The sequence below is a fragment of the Polyodon spathula genome, chromosome 4, assembly GCF_017654505.1.
Source record: "Polyodon spathula isolate WHYD16114869_AA chromosome 4, ASM1765450v1, whole genome shotgun sequence".
NCBI classification, from domain to species: domain Eukaryota; kingdom Metazoa; phylum Chordata; class Actinopteri; order Acipenseriformes; family Polyodontidae; genus Polyodon; species Polyodon spathula.
The window spans coordinates 8257373-8277885 of NC_054537.1; the positions used below are offsets into that span (position 1 = coordinate 8257373).

Genomic DNA, 20513 nt, shown 5'->3' on the forward strand with positions numbered 1-20513 from the left:
TAATTGCAAAGCATATGACATGGTTTATTTAGATTTCCAGAAAGCTTTTGACAAAATCCTGCATAAAAGATAAATTCTCAAACTGAACGCAGTAGGGATTCAAGAAAATGCATGCAACCCTGCCAACCTGAGCCCTCCCCACCCGGGCGGCGCTTGGCCAATTGTGCACCAAAAAGGACTTGCAGCATGTGTTGCTAGAAGATAGATATGCATTACTGCAGCCCCTAGATTATTCCACCTAAGATGACACTGGCATGCTATTATTATCACAAGCGATATATAGTACGCTTGAACTGTAGTCGGATAGCAGCCACTACTCATTCAACAGCCTGTCCAACTGTAAAAAAAAATTGATCAATCCAAGTTACGAGCATTTCTATATATTATTTTTTATTGTTTTGATGGACTTTAATACAAAAGAAAGTACAGTGCTTCCGAGAGCTGAAACACATCCAAATGCATAGCATTTTTTTTTTTTTTTTGTCCATTTAGAACTAAACTAACCATTTTCAACTAGTGTGGATCTATATTAATGAGGTCTGCAGCCGAGCAGTGTTCCCCATGAATCCATGCAGGTGTTCTGTACCCAGACATGGGAATCAACAGACCAAGACACCAGATGCAAAGGCGGAGAGGGGGCATGAACTTGGAACCATGTACTTCCAAGAATCTTAGTGTCTTAGTAGCTGTACCAAGGAGCCAGGCTCCTTGGCAAGCAGTTTGAGAAGTCTTGGCTTGCATGCATTACCCTGTTCGTTAATTCCTGTAATTAGTATGATCAGTTCAGAGCAGATTCAGCAGACGCCTGATTGCTCTGAGGGATACCACTGCATCATTTTAGCAACACATCTCAACAAGGTTACAAAGTCCTACAGACTCTGGTTTGAGTATAGCATCACCCTTATAAAAGTTTCCCATAGTAAAAGCATAGCAGAGTTTGAGCAGGCATAGTGAAAACATGGTAAAGCATAGATAAGCACTGTAAAGAACAATAAGGCACGGGAAAGCCTATTAATAAACATGGCAAACCGGGAAAATGAAATTAAATGCATAGTATAACCATGTAGAAAGAATGGTAAAACTGCAAAAATACCATGTAAATATACAGTGGTAAATTTTTATAAGAGTACAAACTGAGAATAGACAATAGCCCCACTAAGACACACTGCAATCTTTTTGTAAAATATTTGTACTGTTAATGCAATCTTGTTTTAGGTATTAAGATATTTACATGTACTGTATTATATGGCAAACATATTTAATTTTACTGAAATAAATGGTGGTTACCACTCTATGTTACGAAGCCTGGAAAGGGGCATGGGAGAAAAAAAATCTTGTGGGAAAGATTTTCTATCTAGTGGGAACAATTTAACATCCCATTGGAACGATTTAATATCTCATGCGCACGACTTACTAACTTACTTATTATCTTGTGACCACAAGATACCTCTTGCATCAGTGATGGCCCTATCCCCTATTGGTAGTGTTAGGACTTGTGTCCAAAATCTGTTCTAGTTTATAACCAGGTAGGAATTCACAGACAGAATTCTAAATGTGTTGTGGTTTATAATTGTTAAACTGTTCCATCCTTCATTGTTAAACTGATAGGGTTAACTTTTAAACAATGACTTCTTCTTTCACAATCCTTCATTGTTCCTTTTTATTTCAGTAACTTATTTTCTAATCTATACGACACCTGGATGAGCAGTCGGAGTCACAGTGCACAAATTAATCTTATTTTCCAAGTGAAGATGACACCTTGACCCAGAGATGGGGGGGGGGGGGGGGGACTGCAGACTTGATAATGGGTCTGCTGCTCTCCAGATTGTCAAGCGTAAATTACTTTCTGTGGAAACTGTGCAGATGAGGATTCCTCGGGAACAGCGCTCTGCCATTCACAGCACGGTTTTCATTCTCCCAACCGATGTGGTCTTTCAGTATCAGTAAAGGTCTCATGTTTATCAGGGGAGCGATTTGGACCACTCCTCCACATTTCTGTGTTTTTTCAGCATGTCTGCCGACAGAATTTTGATATTTCTGTGAACGGTCCATTCCTGGGGGGCTGCGTGTGACATAAATTGGGGTCAATTGAAAGAGAAATATGGGTATACTGTACGGGTATGGGAAGGGACAATGGAGACAACAAAACCAAGCAAAAGAGACAAGCTTGTCCCTTAACCCTTTGTAGTCCTATGTTGGACCCTGTCCGACATCATCAAAAAGACGTCAAGCATAGGTCTCTAGTCGTTTTTTCTCCAGACAAAGCCAAGAAAACCTTTCAATGGCCGAGTGAGACCGATAGGAGCCAAGAGAAGCTGAAAAGAAATAGGTGGATCTGAGCAATACACAGAGGCCGTGCACCACAGATCTAACACGGACATAAAAAAAACAAGATAGCTGCTTCTGCATCCAGCGCACAAAGAATATCACAGACATTTGCAGAGCTTTTTGAGAAGTTATAGTAATAAAGTAATGACTTGAATTGCATTATTGAGGAGTTTGGTGATAAAAGTGATCAGGTGAGGATTTATCAGTATGCATTACTATGAAGAGGTATGTGATAAATAACGTGAACAAGGGGTGGGGCTTGGATGGAGATGCAGAACTGAGTGTCCTGCTGATATGCACTGCCTTTTAAATCTGTTTTACTGTGAAACAAAATTTTAAACAGTGCATGTAAAATAAACAGCGCGTGTGAAAATATATTGGACCAGATGCGCCGACAGGCGCTGAATAAATGGACTGCTAAGGGTTAAATATCATACTGTATATGTAGAGATATGCCTTAGAAACTACTAGAAACATTCTGAATTTTAGAATTCACGCTAAAACAGATTAATCTACTGGAATCTCAACCACTGGCACTTCAAGGATGCCTGGCAAAGCCAAAAGAGGCCTTCTTCCTCATGAGATACATACATATACATACTTGCATTTATGATACAAACATACAGTATGTGATACAAGTGTGGTGGAGATTGGTGCCAAATGAAGACAGTCATCATGTTAACCTGTTATAGTTTGACCGCCGGACAGACGGCCATATATGGGCCCTAAACAGCAAACATGAATACAAAAAATAAAACATTCAAACCAAATAAAGAAACCCTTTTTCACTCTAATACAGTCTTTTCCCTTACTGTGACAATGATTACTGTGTTGTTTAGGTTTGCTTTCTCCACATAAAAGCCTTATTCACACAGAGGCTGATGTTATTGCATGTGACATGCTGAACAAAACTGCATTACTCTAGGAACCAAGATGACAGAATTCTGGGACTGTAGATATTTCAACTCATGATGCATTGGAGTTACTTCAAATGCTATTGCTTAAAGAACCATGCAACATAATTTATTCCATTTATGCTTTTAAACATCTGTCTGATACAAACCTGAGTGAGGTCTTTCAACAAACATGAAAAAAATCAAGATTACACACCAGATTACACTGGCAATAATATTGGCAATTATAGGAAAGATATACAGTACCATACATTTATCACAAAAAGCCACTAAAATTTCAACCTAGAAACAGAGACAAACCATCACCAAAACCAAATGAAACATCATAATGTTGGGAACCAGACTTCTGTGCATTGGTAATGAGAAGAGGATACTCAGTTCAGCACACAGTGGAATTCATGTCTATGATGTTGCCTTGACTTGAGCCGATCTCAGGATGCTGCAGCACATCACAATTCCATCACAGCTATATTATAATCCAAGGGCTATCTATTTATAGACGTGATTATTATGAGCAACAGTTAAACCTGAACTGGTCTTGCTGGTCTGTTAAGTGTAGGGGACTTGCTGCAAAGTAGATTATGTGAAAACTGAATCCCACTGTGTAGGAAACACCAACTATACTTAGCTAAAGCAAAACATTACGTTAGATCTCAGAAATGGGGTACGAATAGTTTTTACACCAATCCCTTGATCACCAACTTTTCATTTAAGGATACAGAACCTCAGTATGACATATTTCAGTAATACTTTACATTGCGTCTCTAATAACTGCATTTACATAGTAGTTACTTAGTTATACTATATATATATATATATATATATATATATATATATATATATATATATATATATATATATATATATATATATATATATATATATTATTATATATTATCATCATCATCTTCAGCCTTTTTTATTCCACTGCTGGATGAAGACCTCCCCAAGATTCTACCTTTCTCATCATCCACGTTGCTCCGGCGTGTTTCCTAATTTTATCTTGCCATGTCTCTGGAGGTCTTCTTCTTGGTTGCTTTATATCTCTTGGGATCCAGTCTAGTATCTCCTTGGTCCAGCGATGGTCTGTTCTTCTTGCTGCATGTCTGGCCCACTGCCATTTCATTTTTTCGCTCATTCCTTCCTTTTCCTGTCTCCACTTGTTATTCCGAGCATGCATCTTTCCATACTCCTTTGAGTTGTCCGGGGAATGAGGGCCATGTTTTTGTCTGTGCGTTTGTCATGGGGTGGGGGGTTGGTCATAATTCACCACGCTGGCCAGGAGGGTTGGTGAGTGCCCCTTCCTCTTTGGCCAAGTATGTTACTCAGGTTTTCACAGCATGGTTGAACCTGCCAGCGTCAGACGACCCAGCTGCACTTCGTCTTGAGAACCTGTTTTCACCCGCCTGCCATTTTGAGGGAGTGGAAGTTGGATTTTAGGACCGGCAAGCGATTAAAAAAATGTATCTTAGTTAATCTTGGTTTTAATCGCATAATTGATACAATTACTACATCCATCTTATTTAAGTTTGTTTTATTACTGATGCTATTATTATTATTATTATTATTATTATTATTATTATTATTATTATTACAACCCACATAAAACCCCTTTTTTCTTTCTGGGGGTCTTTAAAGTTTTAAAAGGATAAAGACAATCCAGAGAAATTGTTGTAAAATTTAAAGAAATGTTAGGCTAAATCACAATGGAGTCAGTTGGTTACGACCTAGTGCATTTGCAATGATCGGTTTCTTTTACTCATAAAACTGTTGTTTTTCATTGACAAAAAGTATTGACATTTAAATAATAATAATAATAATAATAATAATAATAATAATAATAATAATAATAATAATAATAATAATTTTTAATTTCTTATTAATAACTTGAAATTGCCTAAATAAAGCAAAATATTCACTGAGTAATGGTTATATCTTCCATAATTGTAACTATTATCATTTAAAAATAAATGTGGTTATTGAAATAAATGCGTCTGCAGTAAGTAGCTATCCAACAGCAGCAGTTATAGTATAGTACTTAGCTTGATTCATGGGTTTGCTGTGATCCTGAATTTCCAGGAGAGCAGGAAAACTACTGGAGTGTATTTTGACAAGTGAAAGCATGTTTGACATACAGGTGGTACAGCACACTAATGCACTTCTGTGATACTGGAGCTCACTTTGACAGGAGATAACCCTCTTTCTATCCAATGAATCATCAGAAAGTTTTTTTTTTGTTTTTTGTTTTTTTTAAATTAACGTCCTATTCACAAGTCTTTCAGTTTGATTGCTTTGCTTCATAATGCGGTTCCATGACTCATTTTATATTCAAAATGATGACAACACCCTTAACATAAATAACCTTAACTTTTTTCTGTAGAGGTAACAAATAAAAATAAAAAATCTCTTGGGCTGTCTGAGATTCTAAGCATGAAACTGACAATTTAGACATTTCTTTTAAGTTTTCAGTTGTTGCCAACTCCTGATACCTTAAAATACCATTATGCTTGTGAGAAGAATAGGTTCCAGCACACAAAAACAAAGACAGAGAAAATAATGGAGGCCAGAGAAAATAAACCAAAAAAAGAAGCAGTGGAAATGGGTTACTTATCTGTTCTATCTCATTGACTGGTATTAAAAAAAACTGTACTGGGGTTTCAATAGCAAATAGCAAGGGACAATCTGAGGCACAGGTGGCTGTAAATAAAGGATTTTACTGTAATTCCCTAGACTACTAATTAGGAAATCTGTAGAGCTAACAGGGCTGCATAAACATGATAAAAGCAGGTCTTTCAATTGAAGGACAACAATGGCAAGCTGCAGAATTTCAAAAGAAACCACCAGTTGAAGGTACCAAGTAATTAAATGTATCACAATCCCATCATCTCAACTGACACCCTGTTCTGAATCCATCTCTTCCATGTCTGAAAACCAGGAGCCATATTCCTTCCTGCCTCTGTTTTAACAACTCCCTCAGAGTTCTGTACGACACTACAGGTCACACAATGTCTGCTTTTAAAATCTAAAATCATGTCATGTTTGCATTTGTTAATTATTTTGAATGTTTAGTAAGAGTTTGTGACAGTGTGCCCCACCCTGTGTGTATTTTTTGTTATATGTTGTATGTTGTTTAGGTGTTGGTGCACGGGATATAAACGATTCTGTGTAGCAGGAGTGATTTTAAATATATTGCTGTATTTAGGCACGTGATTGCACAATCACTTCACGTGCAGATAAAGTATGTAATAGTATGTGAGCACGGGGATTGCATAGATTAGTTCACTTGTCAAGATTCAAGTGAATGATAAACTAGTAATTGAATCCTGGCACAACTGTATATATAGAAGCACGAAGCACTCAGGGTTGTGTGTTCGAAAGTGGAGAATGCGTGTGGTGAGGAGGCAAAATAATAAGAAAAGAAATAACAATTGCTAAGCGTGCTGGCTTTTAAACCAGCACGATACTTGCTTGTTCATCCATTGTTTGTTAATGTGTCCTTTTTGTCTGTTTTGGCCAACGCACCGTTTTCTTTTACAAAGTATTTTTGTCTGTTTAAAATTTTTATTTGCAATAATCCTGCACAAGCAAGCACCTTTACCATTTCACCTCGCAGTACTGTGTGTTTTTTCCAGGTCTGACGTCATCCACAGGCAATCCTGTGACAGAGTTTCATGAAGATGACATTTTCACACAAGTTCAAAATGATTTCAAAGGGTATTTCATCAAGCACAGTTTTAGCTTGGATTAATTTAGACAGAATGAATCACTTGTGCTACTTACAGGAAAGTAAAGAAGCAAGCCTCCGAACAGAATGGTTTCCAGAAGAACCAAACCCGAAGCTCGAATACTCTGAAAAAATACAAGAATTATTCAGCACAGTCACAACATTAAACACCTTCAAATGTCATTTCAATGTATATTATTTCAATGTTCACCTGTTACTGTATAACCCTTTATTATTTCAATTACTCTGGGGTAAGGGTTCTGTTTCCCACACTGAGATGTAATGATTTCAGCTAAATTCACAGCTGCTGTGGAATGTTAATTCCTCCTTGACTTTGACATGCAAGGCTGTGTTATGCTGGCTCCAACTGCTCGACACTTTCACATGTCTTTCTGGAGCAATGACATTAAAGACAATAGGCAGCTAGTTACTGTTACAAATGAGCACTGACTGTAAGAGAAATAAAACATGAAAATATATACTGTATCATTTAGAACTGTCCAACCAATCAGATGCCAGATGCCTTATTCATCAGTGTCTCTACATCTACCTCACTGGGAATATTAAAAAAAACATACAATTCTAGGGCCTTTCCATTGGGAGATAGCAGACATAGTTGGGTGGTATGAAGTTCTGATTTCTGGACACACATTTTCTTTACAATAACCATAGAAAAGAAACAGAAGACCTAAATGCATTATATAGAGGTAGAGACAGTGGTAGCTGTGTTCAAGTGGTCACTTAAAGAGTTAACTTCGAAGAGAGAGCATGTTCAGACTTGCGTGTGCCACAGGAAATGCTAGTAACAGGAATAGCATCCCAAGATACTGACAGGGCCTGCACAAACACACACAAATGCTATTTAGCATCAGGTGCACCTGACATGTTTTAAATGAACACTGGCAACCCCATATGCTTCAAACATTGAACAGATTAACCAGCTTAACCAGAGTTAACAAGCTAAACCTTTTCTTTTCAAAATCTCTGCTCTTAAATGTCTGAATAAGCCAGGCTTCATACACACAAATAAAGTTAGCTTATATAGTAGAGTCAGTTATAACTAAATGGCCAGGCATCTATTTCAGCACTGTATTAATTTATTCTGTGCTGGCTGATTTGACTCTCTCTGTATAGGAGATGGCAATCAGGTAAGGTCATTTCAGTTTCTTAATCATGTAGTTATTCTTTCAAGATAAATGCTAGAACCTGATTTTATGATTAAAAAAAAAATGAGTGGAGTGCAAAGTTTCATTATTATTATTATTATTATTATTATTATTATTATTATTATTATTATTATTATTATTACAAGAATGCCTACGGCTTGTTCCTTAAGTTATAAAATACATTGATATTCTTGCAGATGCCAAATCATATTTTCCTTCTGACCCACTGTGACCCTATTTGTAGCTCTATTGCTCCCATTTCTATTTCATGAAATGTTTTTTAAGCCTACAAGCTAATTTCATTTGTATGTCAGTCGGCAGTTTGCGTTATGATAAAGTTTCAAGAAAAAAAAAGCAATGTGTCACCTTGAGGCAGACTAGGATAGAAGATAAAAGGACATCATCTCCCATTTGAACACAGCATGAGAAAGAATGCATTATAGCCATATCTTAGTCTCTGGTTTCCATATATATACACACACACACACACACACACACACACACACACACAAAAATCCATCAATGCACTTATACAATGAATGGGACAAATCATGCTTTCTGGGAGAAATGCTTTCGAATAATGCAGCTGTATTTCAGCTGTATTTTTTTATAAGGTATAACTTTAACAATTTACCAAAATGCTGAGAGTACTGCAAGTGCTTATGGTCTCACACACGTATAGCCTTAAGCTGAACAAAACTGAATTAAAGCTGTATATGTGACATTCACAGTAATGCCACCAAGACCAATAAAAGCTCCTTCTGTATGTATTCTTCCTGACAGACCTCCAAGCTAGATAATATTTTCTTGGATTAAAATGGTTTGAAATGTAAGACTGACCTCATAATCTGTTTTAAGAATGCACTCAATACATTGATTTGCAGAGGTTGGTTAAAAACAAAAAAGAAAACATTTGTGAAAATGGACCGATCCGTACGTAAAAAGTTGCATTTTCCTACTGATTCTAGCATAAGTGTCTGGTGCGTCTGTATTCAGGACTGCAGAAATATTTCTTGAGGAACAGTGATGACCATTTGAGCCATTCTGGAGACATTAACATAGATTTTTAATGCAAGAAGTAATCAATGAATAATGATCATGTACTGCTCTGGAACCATTGCCAAAACCTTGTTGACTCAAACCAATCTAATCCCAGCTGCAGTTTATAGGACCTACAGTATGCTAAATATTCATTTCAAGTGGAGTGGGATTGGGCAAAGTTTGCTATTAAATGAAATTTTATATATATATATATATATATATATATATATATATATATATATATATATATATATATATATATATATATATAAACATCTTTCAATGGGCAATTTCACGCAAGTCAAACATATCCTGTGCAAGTAGCTTTTGTAAAACCACTGAGGTGTTTATTGATACTAACAAATAAGAGGAAATATGTTTCATATCAGATAAAATGTTGTTCTTACTAAATCCACAATTTAACATAGCGCTGGCTGTGTACTTTGATAATGCAGCTATTTATTTTTTCCCCAATTTCGAGCAGGAGACCCTTTGAAGGATTAACATTTTGCATGAACTGTCAAGTAAAAATGCACAGACAGCCAGAAGTTGTGTTTTTACCTTGTTTCTCCGAAAATAATAGACGACCAGCATGCTGATGAAATCCATCAGCATGCAGACTGCATTGAAGGAAAGGATAGATATCCGTAAGTACCCATCCTCCTGGGCATAGCAGGGGTTCTCGTCTGTGCAGTGAGAACATCCTGCCCTGCAAGGCAGACACTCGTGCACTCCATCAGACAACTCCTCTTCATATCGGCTTCCAGAAACTGGATTTTCTTTTGCTTTCTCTGAAAATACAAAGTCAAATCTATATATTAATTTGGGTTTGTGAAGAAAAGTGTAACAATAATCCTTACTGATCCAGGGCTTCTCTTCTTTAAACATGTGCATCATTATGGTTATTAAACACTTTATTTTATTTCCAGTAAAAGCCTGGCATTGTTTTCCCCAGGATTAAAGCATGCTTTCTGGGTGACTGGGGCATCTCATATTGACACTGATATTGTGTTACTTCTGTTTGTCCCCTAGTGCTGTCAACTCTGCATGCTTCATGAGCACGGAAATTAAGTCACAAAATGTAATTTTCAATTCAATTGTAATTTTGCACTTATATTGTTGTTCATGAATCACAATGGCTTTCGATGATTGTCATACTTGTTCCATGTTTGATATTTCCTTGTGTAAATATAACAGATGAAGACAAGTTCTCGAGATGGTATGGGAGTTAAAGTATAATAAAATACACACAAATAAATAATTAAATACAAAAATAAGCTGGAGCACCGAAGGAGGAAAAAGTACTGAATAATATGTTGTGGACAGCGGGGGACTCTCTTTTATTATACAGCATATTACAACCTGCTAGGGAAATATAGCATTAATTCTGTGAGGTCAGAGCTTCTTCGGCTTTTCAGATTAATTAGATAAACTGTTGACGACAGTCTTACTGGATTGTATTTGTCTGCTACAAGCTGTGCCCATGCAGTCCAGCTGGGATTCCTTCACACATTTCAAATTTGCTCATTTTATTTTCCATGATATACCATTCTAATCTCGCCATTTGATTTCTATCCAACCCCAACATGTTCAAAGTAATTGTAGCTAACAATAATTCAATAAAACCTAGCAATTTTACACTTTCATTGGCTACGTGGATCTCAGCTGTGCAGCTTTAAATGAAACGAGTGTCATATATATGAACCAAACAACAAATGGGTTATATCTCTATGCTTGCACTACTTGGGTCATTTTTAACATTTTTAATCTGCTGGAGGTTGGAGTTGCAATTACTCTATAGCTGACAGTTCAGCAACCCTGAGCTGGTCTATGGAGGGGACAGCCACCAAGGCCTCTCAATGCACAGTGAGACTTGAAATACAGGTCTTGAACAGGTCAGCCAAACGATATGGTGTCCAGCCAGTAAGGGTTTTTAAAGGCAACCAAGAGGATGTTATTGCTGATCCTTTGAGCAACGTGAAATGTGAGGCACCAGTAAAAACAATAAGAAACTATAGACATTGGTGTTTTTGTGAACATTAGCTAAGCATCCCTGGTTGTATGGTGAAATGGAACACCTTGGATGTGGACAATGAAACAGTTTAATTGAACTTGACTGAGAGAATCAAGTAAGACAGCTGTGCACTGAATATAAAAAATCTCTCTCAAAGCATGTGGTCTGATTGATATGTTACTGCCAGGGTGGAATTACTTCGCCTGAGCGGCGCCATCCAAAACCTTCTGAGCCACTGAAAGTTAGTTTTTCAGTATATGTAAAAACAATTGATGACAAGAAATGAAATTATAAATAATAATAATAATAATAATAATAATAATAATAATAATAATAATAATAATAATAATAATAATTTGGATAATTGGGGTAAATTCATTATCGCCTGGATACAATGGGGTTTGCCTTGACAACTTCACTAAAGAAGCAAAAAAAAGATTGGGCAGTGGAACTGGCATTAGTCTACAGTAGTTTTCACGATACAACATGCAATCTTTGCATAACATGCATGGCTGAGCAGCTCAGTGTTAAATCCCTTGTATACTGTGAACCTCAAAGCAAGGTAGTGCACTGTCTAGAATAGCACAGCCCGAGTATACTGTGTAAGCAATAACACGCAAGAAGGGTGTACTGTGAGGTGCGCGGTGCAGTCGAGAAGTGAGCTTTATCAGTACAGCCCACCCCTTCAAGAGTTCACTTTATTTTCTTGTAATGTAGCAGCCTGTATGTTCAGTTCTTATATTACATGAAGTCTATACTTTCCCCCACTGGAAGATAAAGCTGGAAGATAAAGACACTATTTCACTGTTGTGGTAAGGTGGAATGCATCCTGTTGCAATAGATGAACACAGGGTTCAGGTCTTACATATCCATACTGTGCACCATTATCAGTGCTTTGGTTCTAGGTTGTAGGAAAATAAAGAAATACTGTGTCTGGCTTTGGAAACATGGCCATGTATTTTCAAAGCAGAATGAACTTGCATAGATGAACAAAGAAATACAACATTCCCCAAAAGTTGTTGGACACGCACTGTGCATCAGATAACGCTTTGTTTATTTCATACTTTCTCTGTAAATTTAGTCTCGTATTCCTCCAGGCTAGACTATTTTTAAAGCAGTACAACTATTTTTTTTCAAATCACTTTTCTCTTTTTTTAATCTCTTCTCTTTATCACCTTCTGTTTCACGTTGTTGGATGCCGAGCATCGCCAGTCTTTGGATACCCTGGCAGTTAAGGAACTTAAATTGCCATCACCTTCATTTGCATGTCTCAGAATGAGGATGTTTTCCAATGGTGAAAAACGATGCATTGTAGGTGATGATGAGTTTCATCACCATGTCCTGTCCAGTACATAATAAAAAGATTAGGGGAAGGGAGAAAAACCCTCCAAGAAAATATTGTATATTGCTTGTCATTGGCCCCTAGGGAACTGTTGTAACTTCAGTACAGAGCAATGTGGTTAGTGGGCATCAGGGTCCAAAACATCACTTATTATGTATTGGTCTCTCAAAACATCATTTCTTATGCATTGGTCTCTCAAAACATCTTTTATAAAATCTTGGCAACAGTCCGGACATTAATGTCCCCATATTTTAGCTGTGTCTTTTCTGGTTGCCAAGTTCTTCAGAGTAAAATGCTCCTGACACAAATTAAATAAACAGTGGACACACTGAATTCAATTAACAAGCCATTTTTAAAATATGAAACAAGCTATTTCTCAAAGGCAATGTTCTGCAAAACACATGATTTACATAAAAGTCCTTTATTATTATTATTATTATTATTATTATTATTATTATTATTATTATTATTATAAACTGCTCTGTAAAAATGAATGACTCCAATTATAAATTGCTATCTCTGTTCCTTGCAGAGGCTCTGGATTGTGCACTGCTGCACTTGAAAAGATAAAAACAACAGCATGCTAAATTAATTTTATTGTCACCTTCATATGTACCATTTCTACATTTCCTTATTTATTATTTCTAATGATCACACTAGTTGCTATTTTCCTTTTCCAGTTTATAAAAAAAATAATAAATAACAGAAGTTGTTTGCATGGCTTTAGAGCAGTTTCATGTGCTAAACACAAAAAACCTCTAAGCTTTTATAGCCTTTTTTACCATGTGTTTTTCCAATAGGTTCAGTCTGATTCTATAAATATTAGAAAAGATTTAACTGAATTTTCAGAAAAACAAACAGACTTACTCAGCAATCAGGTAGATCAGAGAAGTTGAGGCGCTAAATATTAAACAGTTACCCATGCAACTAAAGGCCAGATAAAACAGCATTTTAAAATAGATCTTCTTTCAATCACAGTGTGTGTCAATCAGAATCTGAGACACAGCTTACCTTGCTATCTCTTATAACATGTACCACTGTATTTTTCCACAGCATTTTTGCAGTTTTATGCAGTGGCTTCATTGTGCTTTACAATGCCTACCCGTGCTTTATCATGCTTTCACTATGCCTTTGTTATGGTTTCACTACGGTCAGCTTTTTAAGGAAATTCAAGCTCTTTCAGTAAAAGACAAATCATGACCATTCACTGTGACCAGCGGGTTCTTTAAGAGACAGAAAATGATAAAGCGAAATGTAATTAAATATAAACTCTTCAGAGTGTAACCTTGCATACGTTTACTTCCCTATGGCTTGAGTTTAAATCTAAGCAGCTATATCTTGGTGTTTAATGTGTCCCAAGCCCCAGCTAAGAAAATCGCTAAGGAGACCCCCCCTTGCCTATAAGGAACAAGGGACCAAGTGGAGCTGAAACATTACTGTCGGATAATTTAAGATTTGTGGAGGAACTACAATGAGGAGCAGTGCAATTAAACACAAAAACCGTCCAGTTAAATTGTCATTGTGTGGGATAATCTTAACAACTGTTACTTAAATAAACAGGGCAAGTAACAGACCACCAACAAATCTTCCTACAATGTCCTTCTCCCTACCTTATATAAAAACAAAGCATGGGTTCCTTGATTACTCTGCAAATATAAAAACATTCACAAAAACCTTCTTCTCTAATACACTTGCATAACATGTTGCACTAGCTAGTTGATTTTGTTAGAATGACCTAATGGGCTAGGCACTGAATCCTGATCCTGATGTGTCCCCTGAGTGGGATGTTCTTCTCCTCAACATTGTGTTCTACAATGAAGTCCTTTACTTTCCAGAGCACAATCCCTGTGCACTATGACAAAATACCATTCTCCTTCACAGTATATCTCCTAACCCTGTCAGTTTCTTGCATTACAAACCAGGGAGGATTTTCATATCCACAGTAGGATGCTTTTGTATTCGCTTCATTCTATAAATAAAGCTTGTTAAAATGAGGTATGTTCTCTGGAGTCTTGGGAGCAATACTGGTGACAAAACAACAGGGCTGAGACTCTTTATATGAGGGGAATCGACTGTGTAGCCCTGATCAGGGTAAGAAAAGGAATGGTGCCTTATTAACGGTATCCTTATTTCTAAAGCAAGGGGCACTTACTTGTGTAGCCATTGACTGAGAGCCGGCTCGGATGGTAGAATCCATGTCTGCAGACGCATTGGTACGCATCAAGAACAAATCCAAGTCCTTTAATTGGTTTGCACTGGGAAAAAAAAGAAAATAACTTTCTTAACGGGAATGTTGATGTATATCTATACAGTGTGTATTTGTAACTGCATGTTTCCCCTTAAAAATAGGGATACAGTACAATAGTATAAACGATGGGCTCTACTGTACAGTATTTCTCCAATATATTACTCCAATTCTGTGATTACATTTAGCTTTGTCACAGTACAATGTTCTGGTGAAAATTTAAATGTAATTTCTATATGACATGGGCATACAATGCTAACTCCATATTTACACAATATATTAGAATAATCAATAGGGTTGTTTTTTTTAACCCCAAAGCTAATGTTGTGTCTCTGGAGATTGCTGTAGGCTGATGCTTTTGTCCTGCCGTAATACAATTCAGCCACATTTTTACTGTGCTCTGGCAATGAAACTAATACAGTGCATGATCTCTACAGCCCCTCTGCATGCACCCCGCCCCTATACACACACACTCTCCTTTTTACTATGCTCTGGCAATGGAACTAATACAGTGCATGTTCTCTGCAGCCCCTCTGCATGCACCCCGCCCCTATACACACACACTGCCCTTTTTACTATGCTCTGGCAATGGAACTAATGCAGTGCATGTTCTCTGCAGCCCCTCTGCATGCACCCTGCCCCTATACACACACACTGCCCTTTTCTCGTTGTCAAAAATCAGTTATATTACACTTTTAACAATATTCACATACTAAAATAGATTCACATTATATAAAATAATTAAACAAATGGTTCAGAGATTAATGCTTTTTTTTTTTTTACCCACATTTGCAATAATATAAAGTGTGCAACAAATGATAAGACAGTGTACATCATTAATATGGCCAGAGGTTCAACAATGTGGCAGATAAATACATTGATTAGCACCTATAATTGACTGACACTAAATAACCCTGTAAATATGATCTGATCTCTGGGAAGTGGTGATCTCGTGAGGTTTCTCAGCAAAGGGGTTATTCAGGTTTGTATATTGAAGGGATGTAATGGATTGGGGTAGGATATAAACGTTTTTCTTGACGATCATTGGCTGATTTGTTTATCGAAGGACAAATAAGATACTATACTCGAGTGACAATAAAAACAAGCAAAGCAGATATATAAATAAATAGTTTATAACAGTGTTTTATTTATTATTTGTATCTATTTTAAATAAATGTGTAGCACTTATTTATGCTTTTGTAATAAATTCAGTCTTAAAAGCAAGGTCAGTCATTTATTTCAAACCCCGGGTCTCTGCACTGGCCAATATATGAAGCAGCTTTAAACCGTGAAATCAGACAAACATTTAAAATACTCACCAGTTATCAGAATCTGATTCAGAGTGTACCTTCAAAACTGGTATTTAGGGAATCAGACACATCTTTTTTTGTTCCTATTGTCTATTCAATGGAAAGACTAATTTGATTTCCCCACGGAAAATAATTCGCTTCATTGGTGCCCAGGCACCGAAATTAGACCGGTCGGGCACCATGTAAGAAATCCCTTCAGATCCCTGGTAAAGTAAGCGGGTGGGTACCGTAGCCTCCCTTCAGTTTCTGCATTCTGTCAGAGCTCTACAACACTTGGGAACATCCTGGTTAATCTCAATAAAATGCAAATCTATTTTAGAATGAAACACTTGGTCTGCATAAAGAGGAATCATGTGCTGTTTTTAGTCCATTGTCTGTGATGTGTGGTATCAAGTATATGTGCATATAAAGCATGGCTGTGGGCCTGGCTCAGAGGTGGCAATACAATGGCTGGTATAAACCATAGAGTACATTCCCATTAAACCTCATCATTTATTAGGCTTAATGAACTCCATTGTGAGGATGGGAAAATTAGTTATAGATGGAACTCTGGCTCCAGGGGCATTATTAATTGAACAAAGTCTGTCAGGAAAGGCAAACCCCATGTAATCTCCTGTAGCTTCAATTTAATTGAATTCAACTGTTTTTGGACACTTCATTTTCAACAGTAATCTGTGTTGTACACATATTAAAACAGTAGATTTGGAATAAAATGGTTTTCTATTAAGTTGTCTGTTGTGGTATGTGGCAAAGTGGTTGGTAAGGTGAACAGATGTCGCGGTGATGCGGTGCAGGATTGATGAACAGACAACGATATCCAGTGAAAAAAGTGCTTTTATTTGTAATACAGGTCTGTTGACCGTCAAATAATAAATCCCCTGGTATACACAGCAACGTGTAAAGCCCGGGGATAGAAATAACAGGGCACAGTCCCGAACAAAACAAACACACGGTCACCAGTCCTGGTTGAGTGCAGACATGCGTGTGCGGTGGTGAAGACACGGGTAATTCGTGACGGTTGGTGCAGTGGTGATCCGGTTCGTGCTGACCCTAGCGACAGCTCCGGATTTGTGTGTATGCTGTCTAGTGGTGAAAACACAGACAGTTATTTACACAGACACAAACAACACACAACACTCTTTCTTTTCTTTTACTGAGAGCTCCTCTCTCAATCCTTCTGTCTCTCCAGCGTTTTACCCAAACGAAGGCAAAGATCCGCGTTACCCTGGCCCCTATATGTAATCCCGCATGATATCGAGGTAAACGGTTGCAGCTGCCTTATTACTTGCAGCTGCCCCTCGTTTACCTTTCAAATCAATACGGTCTTACAACAGAGTCGCGCTTCTTTCCAGGCTGACCCACTTCCCTGACCCGGAAACGAACTGTCAGGCCAGCCCTTCCAGATACTTCTCCTCTCGTTCTTTAGCGCCCTCACAGGTCGGGAGGAAGATTCATCACCAGAACTCATGTTTCCGTCACATGGTATTATTTATTATTATTATTATTATTATTATTATTATTATTATTATTATTATTATTAGTAGTAGTAGTAGTATTTAAAATACTATATTATAGAGCCATTATATAAGCAAAGTGAAGTAGCCACAGGCAATGGTGCTGTACACATCATCCACATATTCTTTCAGCCAAACAGCAAACAATGACTCATAAAAAGCGAAACATGTTATATTTAATTACATGCCACAATATAGGATACTTTTCACCTACAAAGTTAGGAAATAAGCCTTTCAAGATAGACAAAAATATATCTGTATCGATAGAGTTGCCCCATCATCACTTATTTTGATCTTCCCTCATTTGCAGATGTCAGTCATTTAAGCGTAGGCAGCGTGGTGTCACTCAGAGTGTACAGACTTCATGAAACCTACAAGCTCTGCTTTAGCAGAATCCAATTAAATCATTTGGACGGATGAATGCTTTGTCCTGCTTTAAAAGAAAGCACCGTTATTATTGAGATGAAAGCCAAGTCTCACAAGCACTGCACACAATGTCTAAGAGACTGCATTTTACATGTCAGGAGCTGCAATCATTAAGCGCAGCATTTGAGAAAAGTCCAGAGTTCACTTTTCTTATCCGTAAATTAACAAGCTCCAATTCCCAAGCTCATGCAAGACCAGAAGGCACAATGCATCGCGGGAATCTCTTGCATTCTAAACCTTGCATTTGGCAGCTCTACTGAAGTTTGCTTTATACAAAGGATCGAGATCAATAGCCAAGTGCTATTTCAAGTTCTGTTAAGCCAGTTCACAGTACTATTTAAAGGCTTGTTTAAAGACAGGTATTAATAATGTGTTTTCAAGGGATATGTGGGCACACATCTTTCATATCTCTGTCTGCATTTGGTAACTGAATGTTATGATAACACTAATTAAACTTATGCGTGTAAGGATTACTGAAATCCACCCACAGGAAAAATGTCTGGATCATAAAAAGAAGGGGAAGTTTAATGTAATGTGATTATAATCTACTTTCTCTTTAATTCTAACAGTTGAGGTGTCTTTTAAGAAATGTATGAAAGTACCTGTCCTGTAGTTTCAGCATAAGAAAAACAAGGGGAGTTCCTTATTAAAGTCAATTGGGTCTAGATTTTTGCAGGGAAAAAGACAAGTCCTTTACCTTCTTCACAAGAAAAAGTGTGAATCAACAAGCCTTCTCAAAACTGTGTTAAATAAATTAAGAGCTTCATAAACTTGAATGGTGTTTAAAGAAATGAAGGTTTTTAAAAAAAAAAAAAAAAACAGTTTTCTTAAATAATATAAAACTCATATGTCTACTTCATACCTGTAGGAAATAATTTATTCCAGATGATTTCATATTTTGTGTGTCGGTTTGAAACATATATGCAGATTTTCCATAGACCAACAGCAGCATAAGTGATTATTTCAATTGAAAACACTTTGGACTAAATTACTTCCAGAAAGTACGCTGTATGAGGTGTAGGCCTATGTATTCTACAAAAACCCTTCATACAAATCTATAGTCTTCACAGCAGCACTAAAGTTAATGAAACCACGTTTCATATCACACTTCCCATCGTAAATAAGCTCTATTGTAAAAGGCTGGTAACATGTATTAGAAATATATATTTATGAATATATTGAAACACTGCAATCGAACATGCAAAATTGTTCATTGAACGTAAATATTTCTAAACAGAGCATTATGAAATGGTGCTAGGGCAATGAAGAGCAAACTTTACTTCATCAAGATCACAGCAAAGAGAATGTCAGTTGCTTCTGATTTGTTAACAGCTTTTCCCGTCCACCTTTTTTCTTTATTGGTCTAACATAATTCCACCAGCGCCCAGTTCAAACTCTCTACAACAGAGAGTAATCCTGCGCAAACAGCACTTTGCCCTTATGTTTGCATTCTATTGTGTTTCATCATAATCAGGCCCATTTTCTATTAGATTCAGTACAATTTCTAGTCATAAATACCAGTTACGTTGCATCACCCATGAGTTATTGATTTTATTTTACCGTTATGCATACTGGTACCAGCACAGTCTATATCACTTTACCTCTAGTGGAGTGTTTTATACTTTCTGAAGAATCTCTTAAATCAGAATGACAGCTCACACAATAAACGCTGAAAGGATTTTAACCATTGTTGGCAATGTGGTGATTTCTAATAGACAGCTACTTAAAACCAACCCAAAAATAACATGCTAACCAAAGTCATCCAGATGTATCTAAAAATACAACGAACCTGTCTACATTGTTAACACGTGTCCCCTATTTAAATATAACACAATACGGTCTACAGAGATCATTGCAACTATCGTACAAATTGCTGCTTTATAAATTTATAAATCACGGCAGTATCATTTAGTTTGACATACCATTTTCAATACTGACACTTGTGAAGTCATTTGCTTTTGCCTATTGACCACACATTCATAGTGCTGCTCAGTTTTAATGCTTGAATGTAAATGATGTTTATCAGATTTTAAAACAACATGTTTGGTTTTTTTTTGTTTGTTTTTACGCAAATAAAAACCCCAGTGTTAATGGCTAAACATATTAGAAAAGTGAAAAAAAAAAGAAAAAGAAAAAAAAAAGCCGGGAAGCATAATCTACTACTTTTCTGTACCCATTTAAATGAAATATTTTACATTTCAAATAGGATGGAAATGAACTGGGAATTCTAATCTAAATGAAGAACAGATTTATTAGATGGTCCAAGTCATGTTTTGTTTGCAACACAGTACTGTTTTTTGTTTTGTTCTGGGTTTTTTTTTATACTCTACAGCTAGGCCAAAAGTTGTGCATCACCTAGAATTTTAGGATTGAGATATAATATATATACACACACATATGAACATAATTTATATCTTCTATTAAACATCATGTAATCAAAGAAACTACAAAATTATATCACAAAACTCTACCGGAAGCCACAATAGTAG

The 20513-nt window shown here is 36.8% G+C and overlaps 1 protein-coding gene across 1 annotated transcript in view; it reads right to left on the reverse strand.

The window, feature by feature from the left end:
• The window catches only part of LOC121314128 (probable G-protein coupled receptor 158), an 80710-nt gene that overhangs the window by 20820 nt on the left and 39377 nt on the right, over window positions 1-20513 (reverse strand). Inside the window, exons 3-5 of the mRNA XM_041247067.1 lie at window positions 14682-14784; window positions 9735-9964; window positions 7023-7091 (exon numbers count right to left, since the gene is read on the reverse strand). Coding sequence (XP_041103001.1) covers window positions 7023-7091; window positions 9735-9964; window positions 14682-14784 — 402 coding nt within the window. The remainder of the gene's footprint in view (window positions 1-7022; window positions 7092-9734; window positions 9965-14681; window positions 14785-20513) is intronic.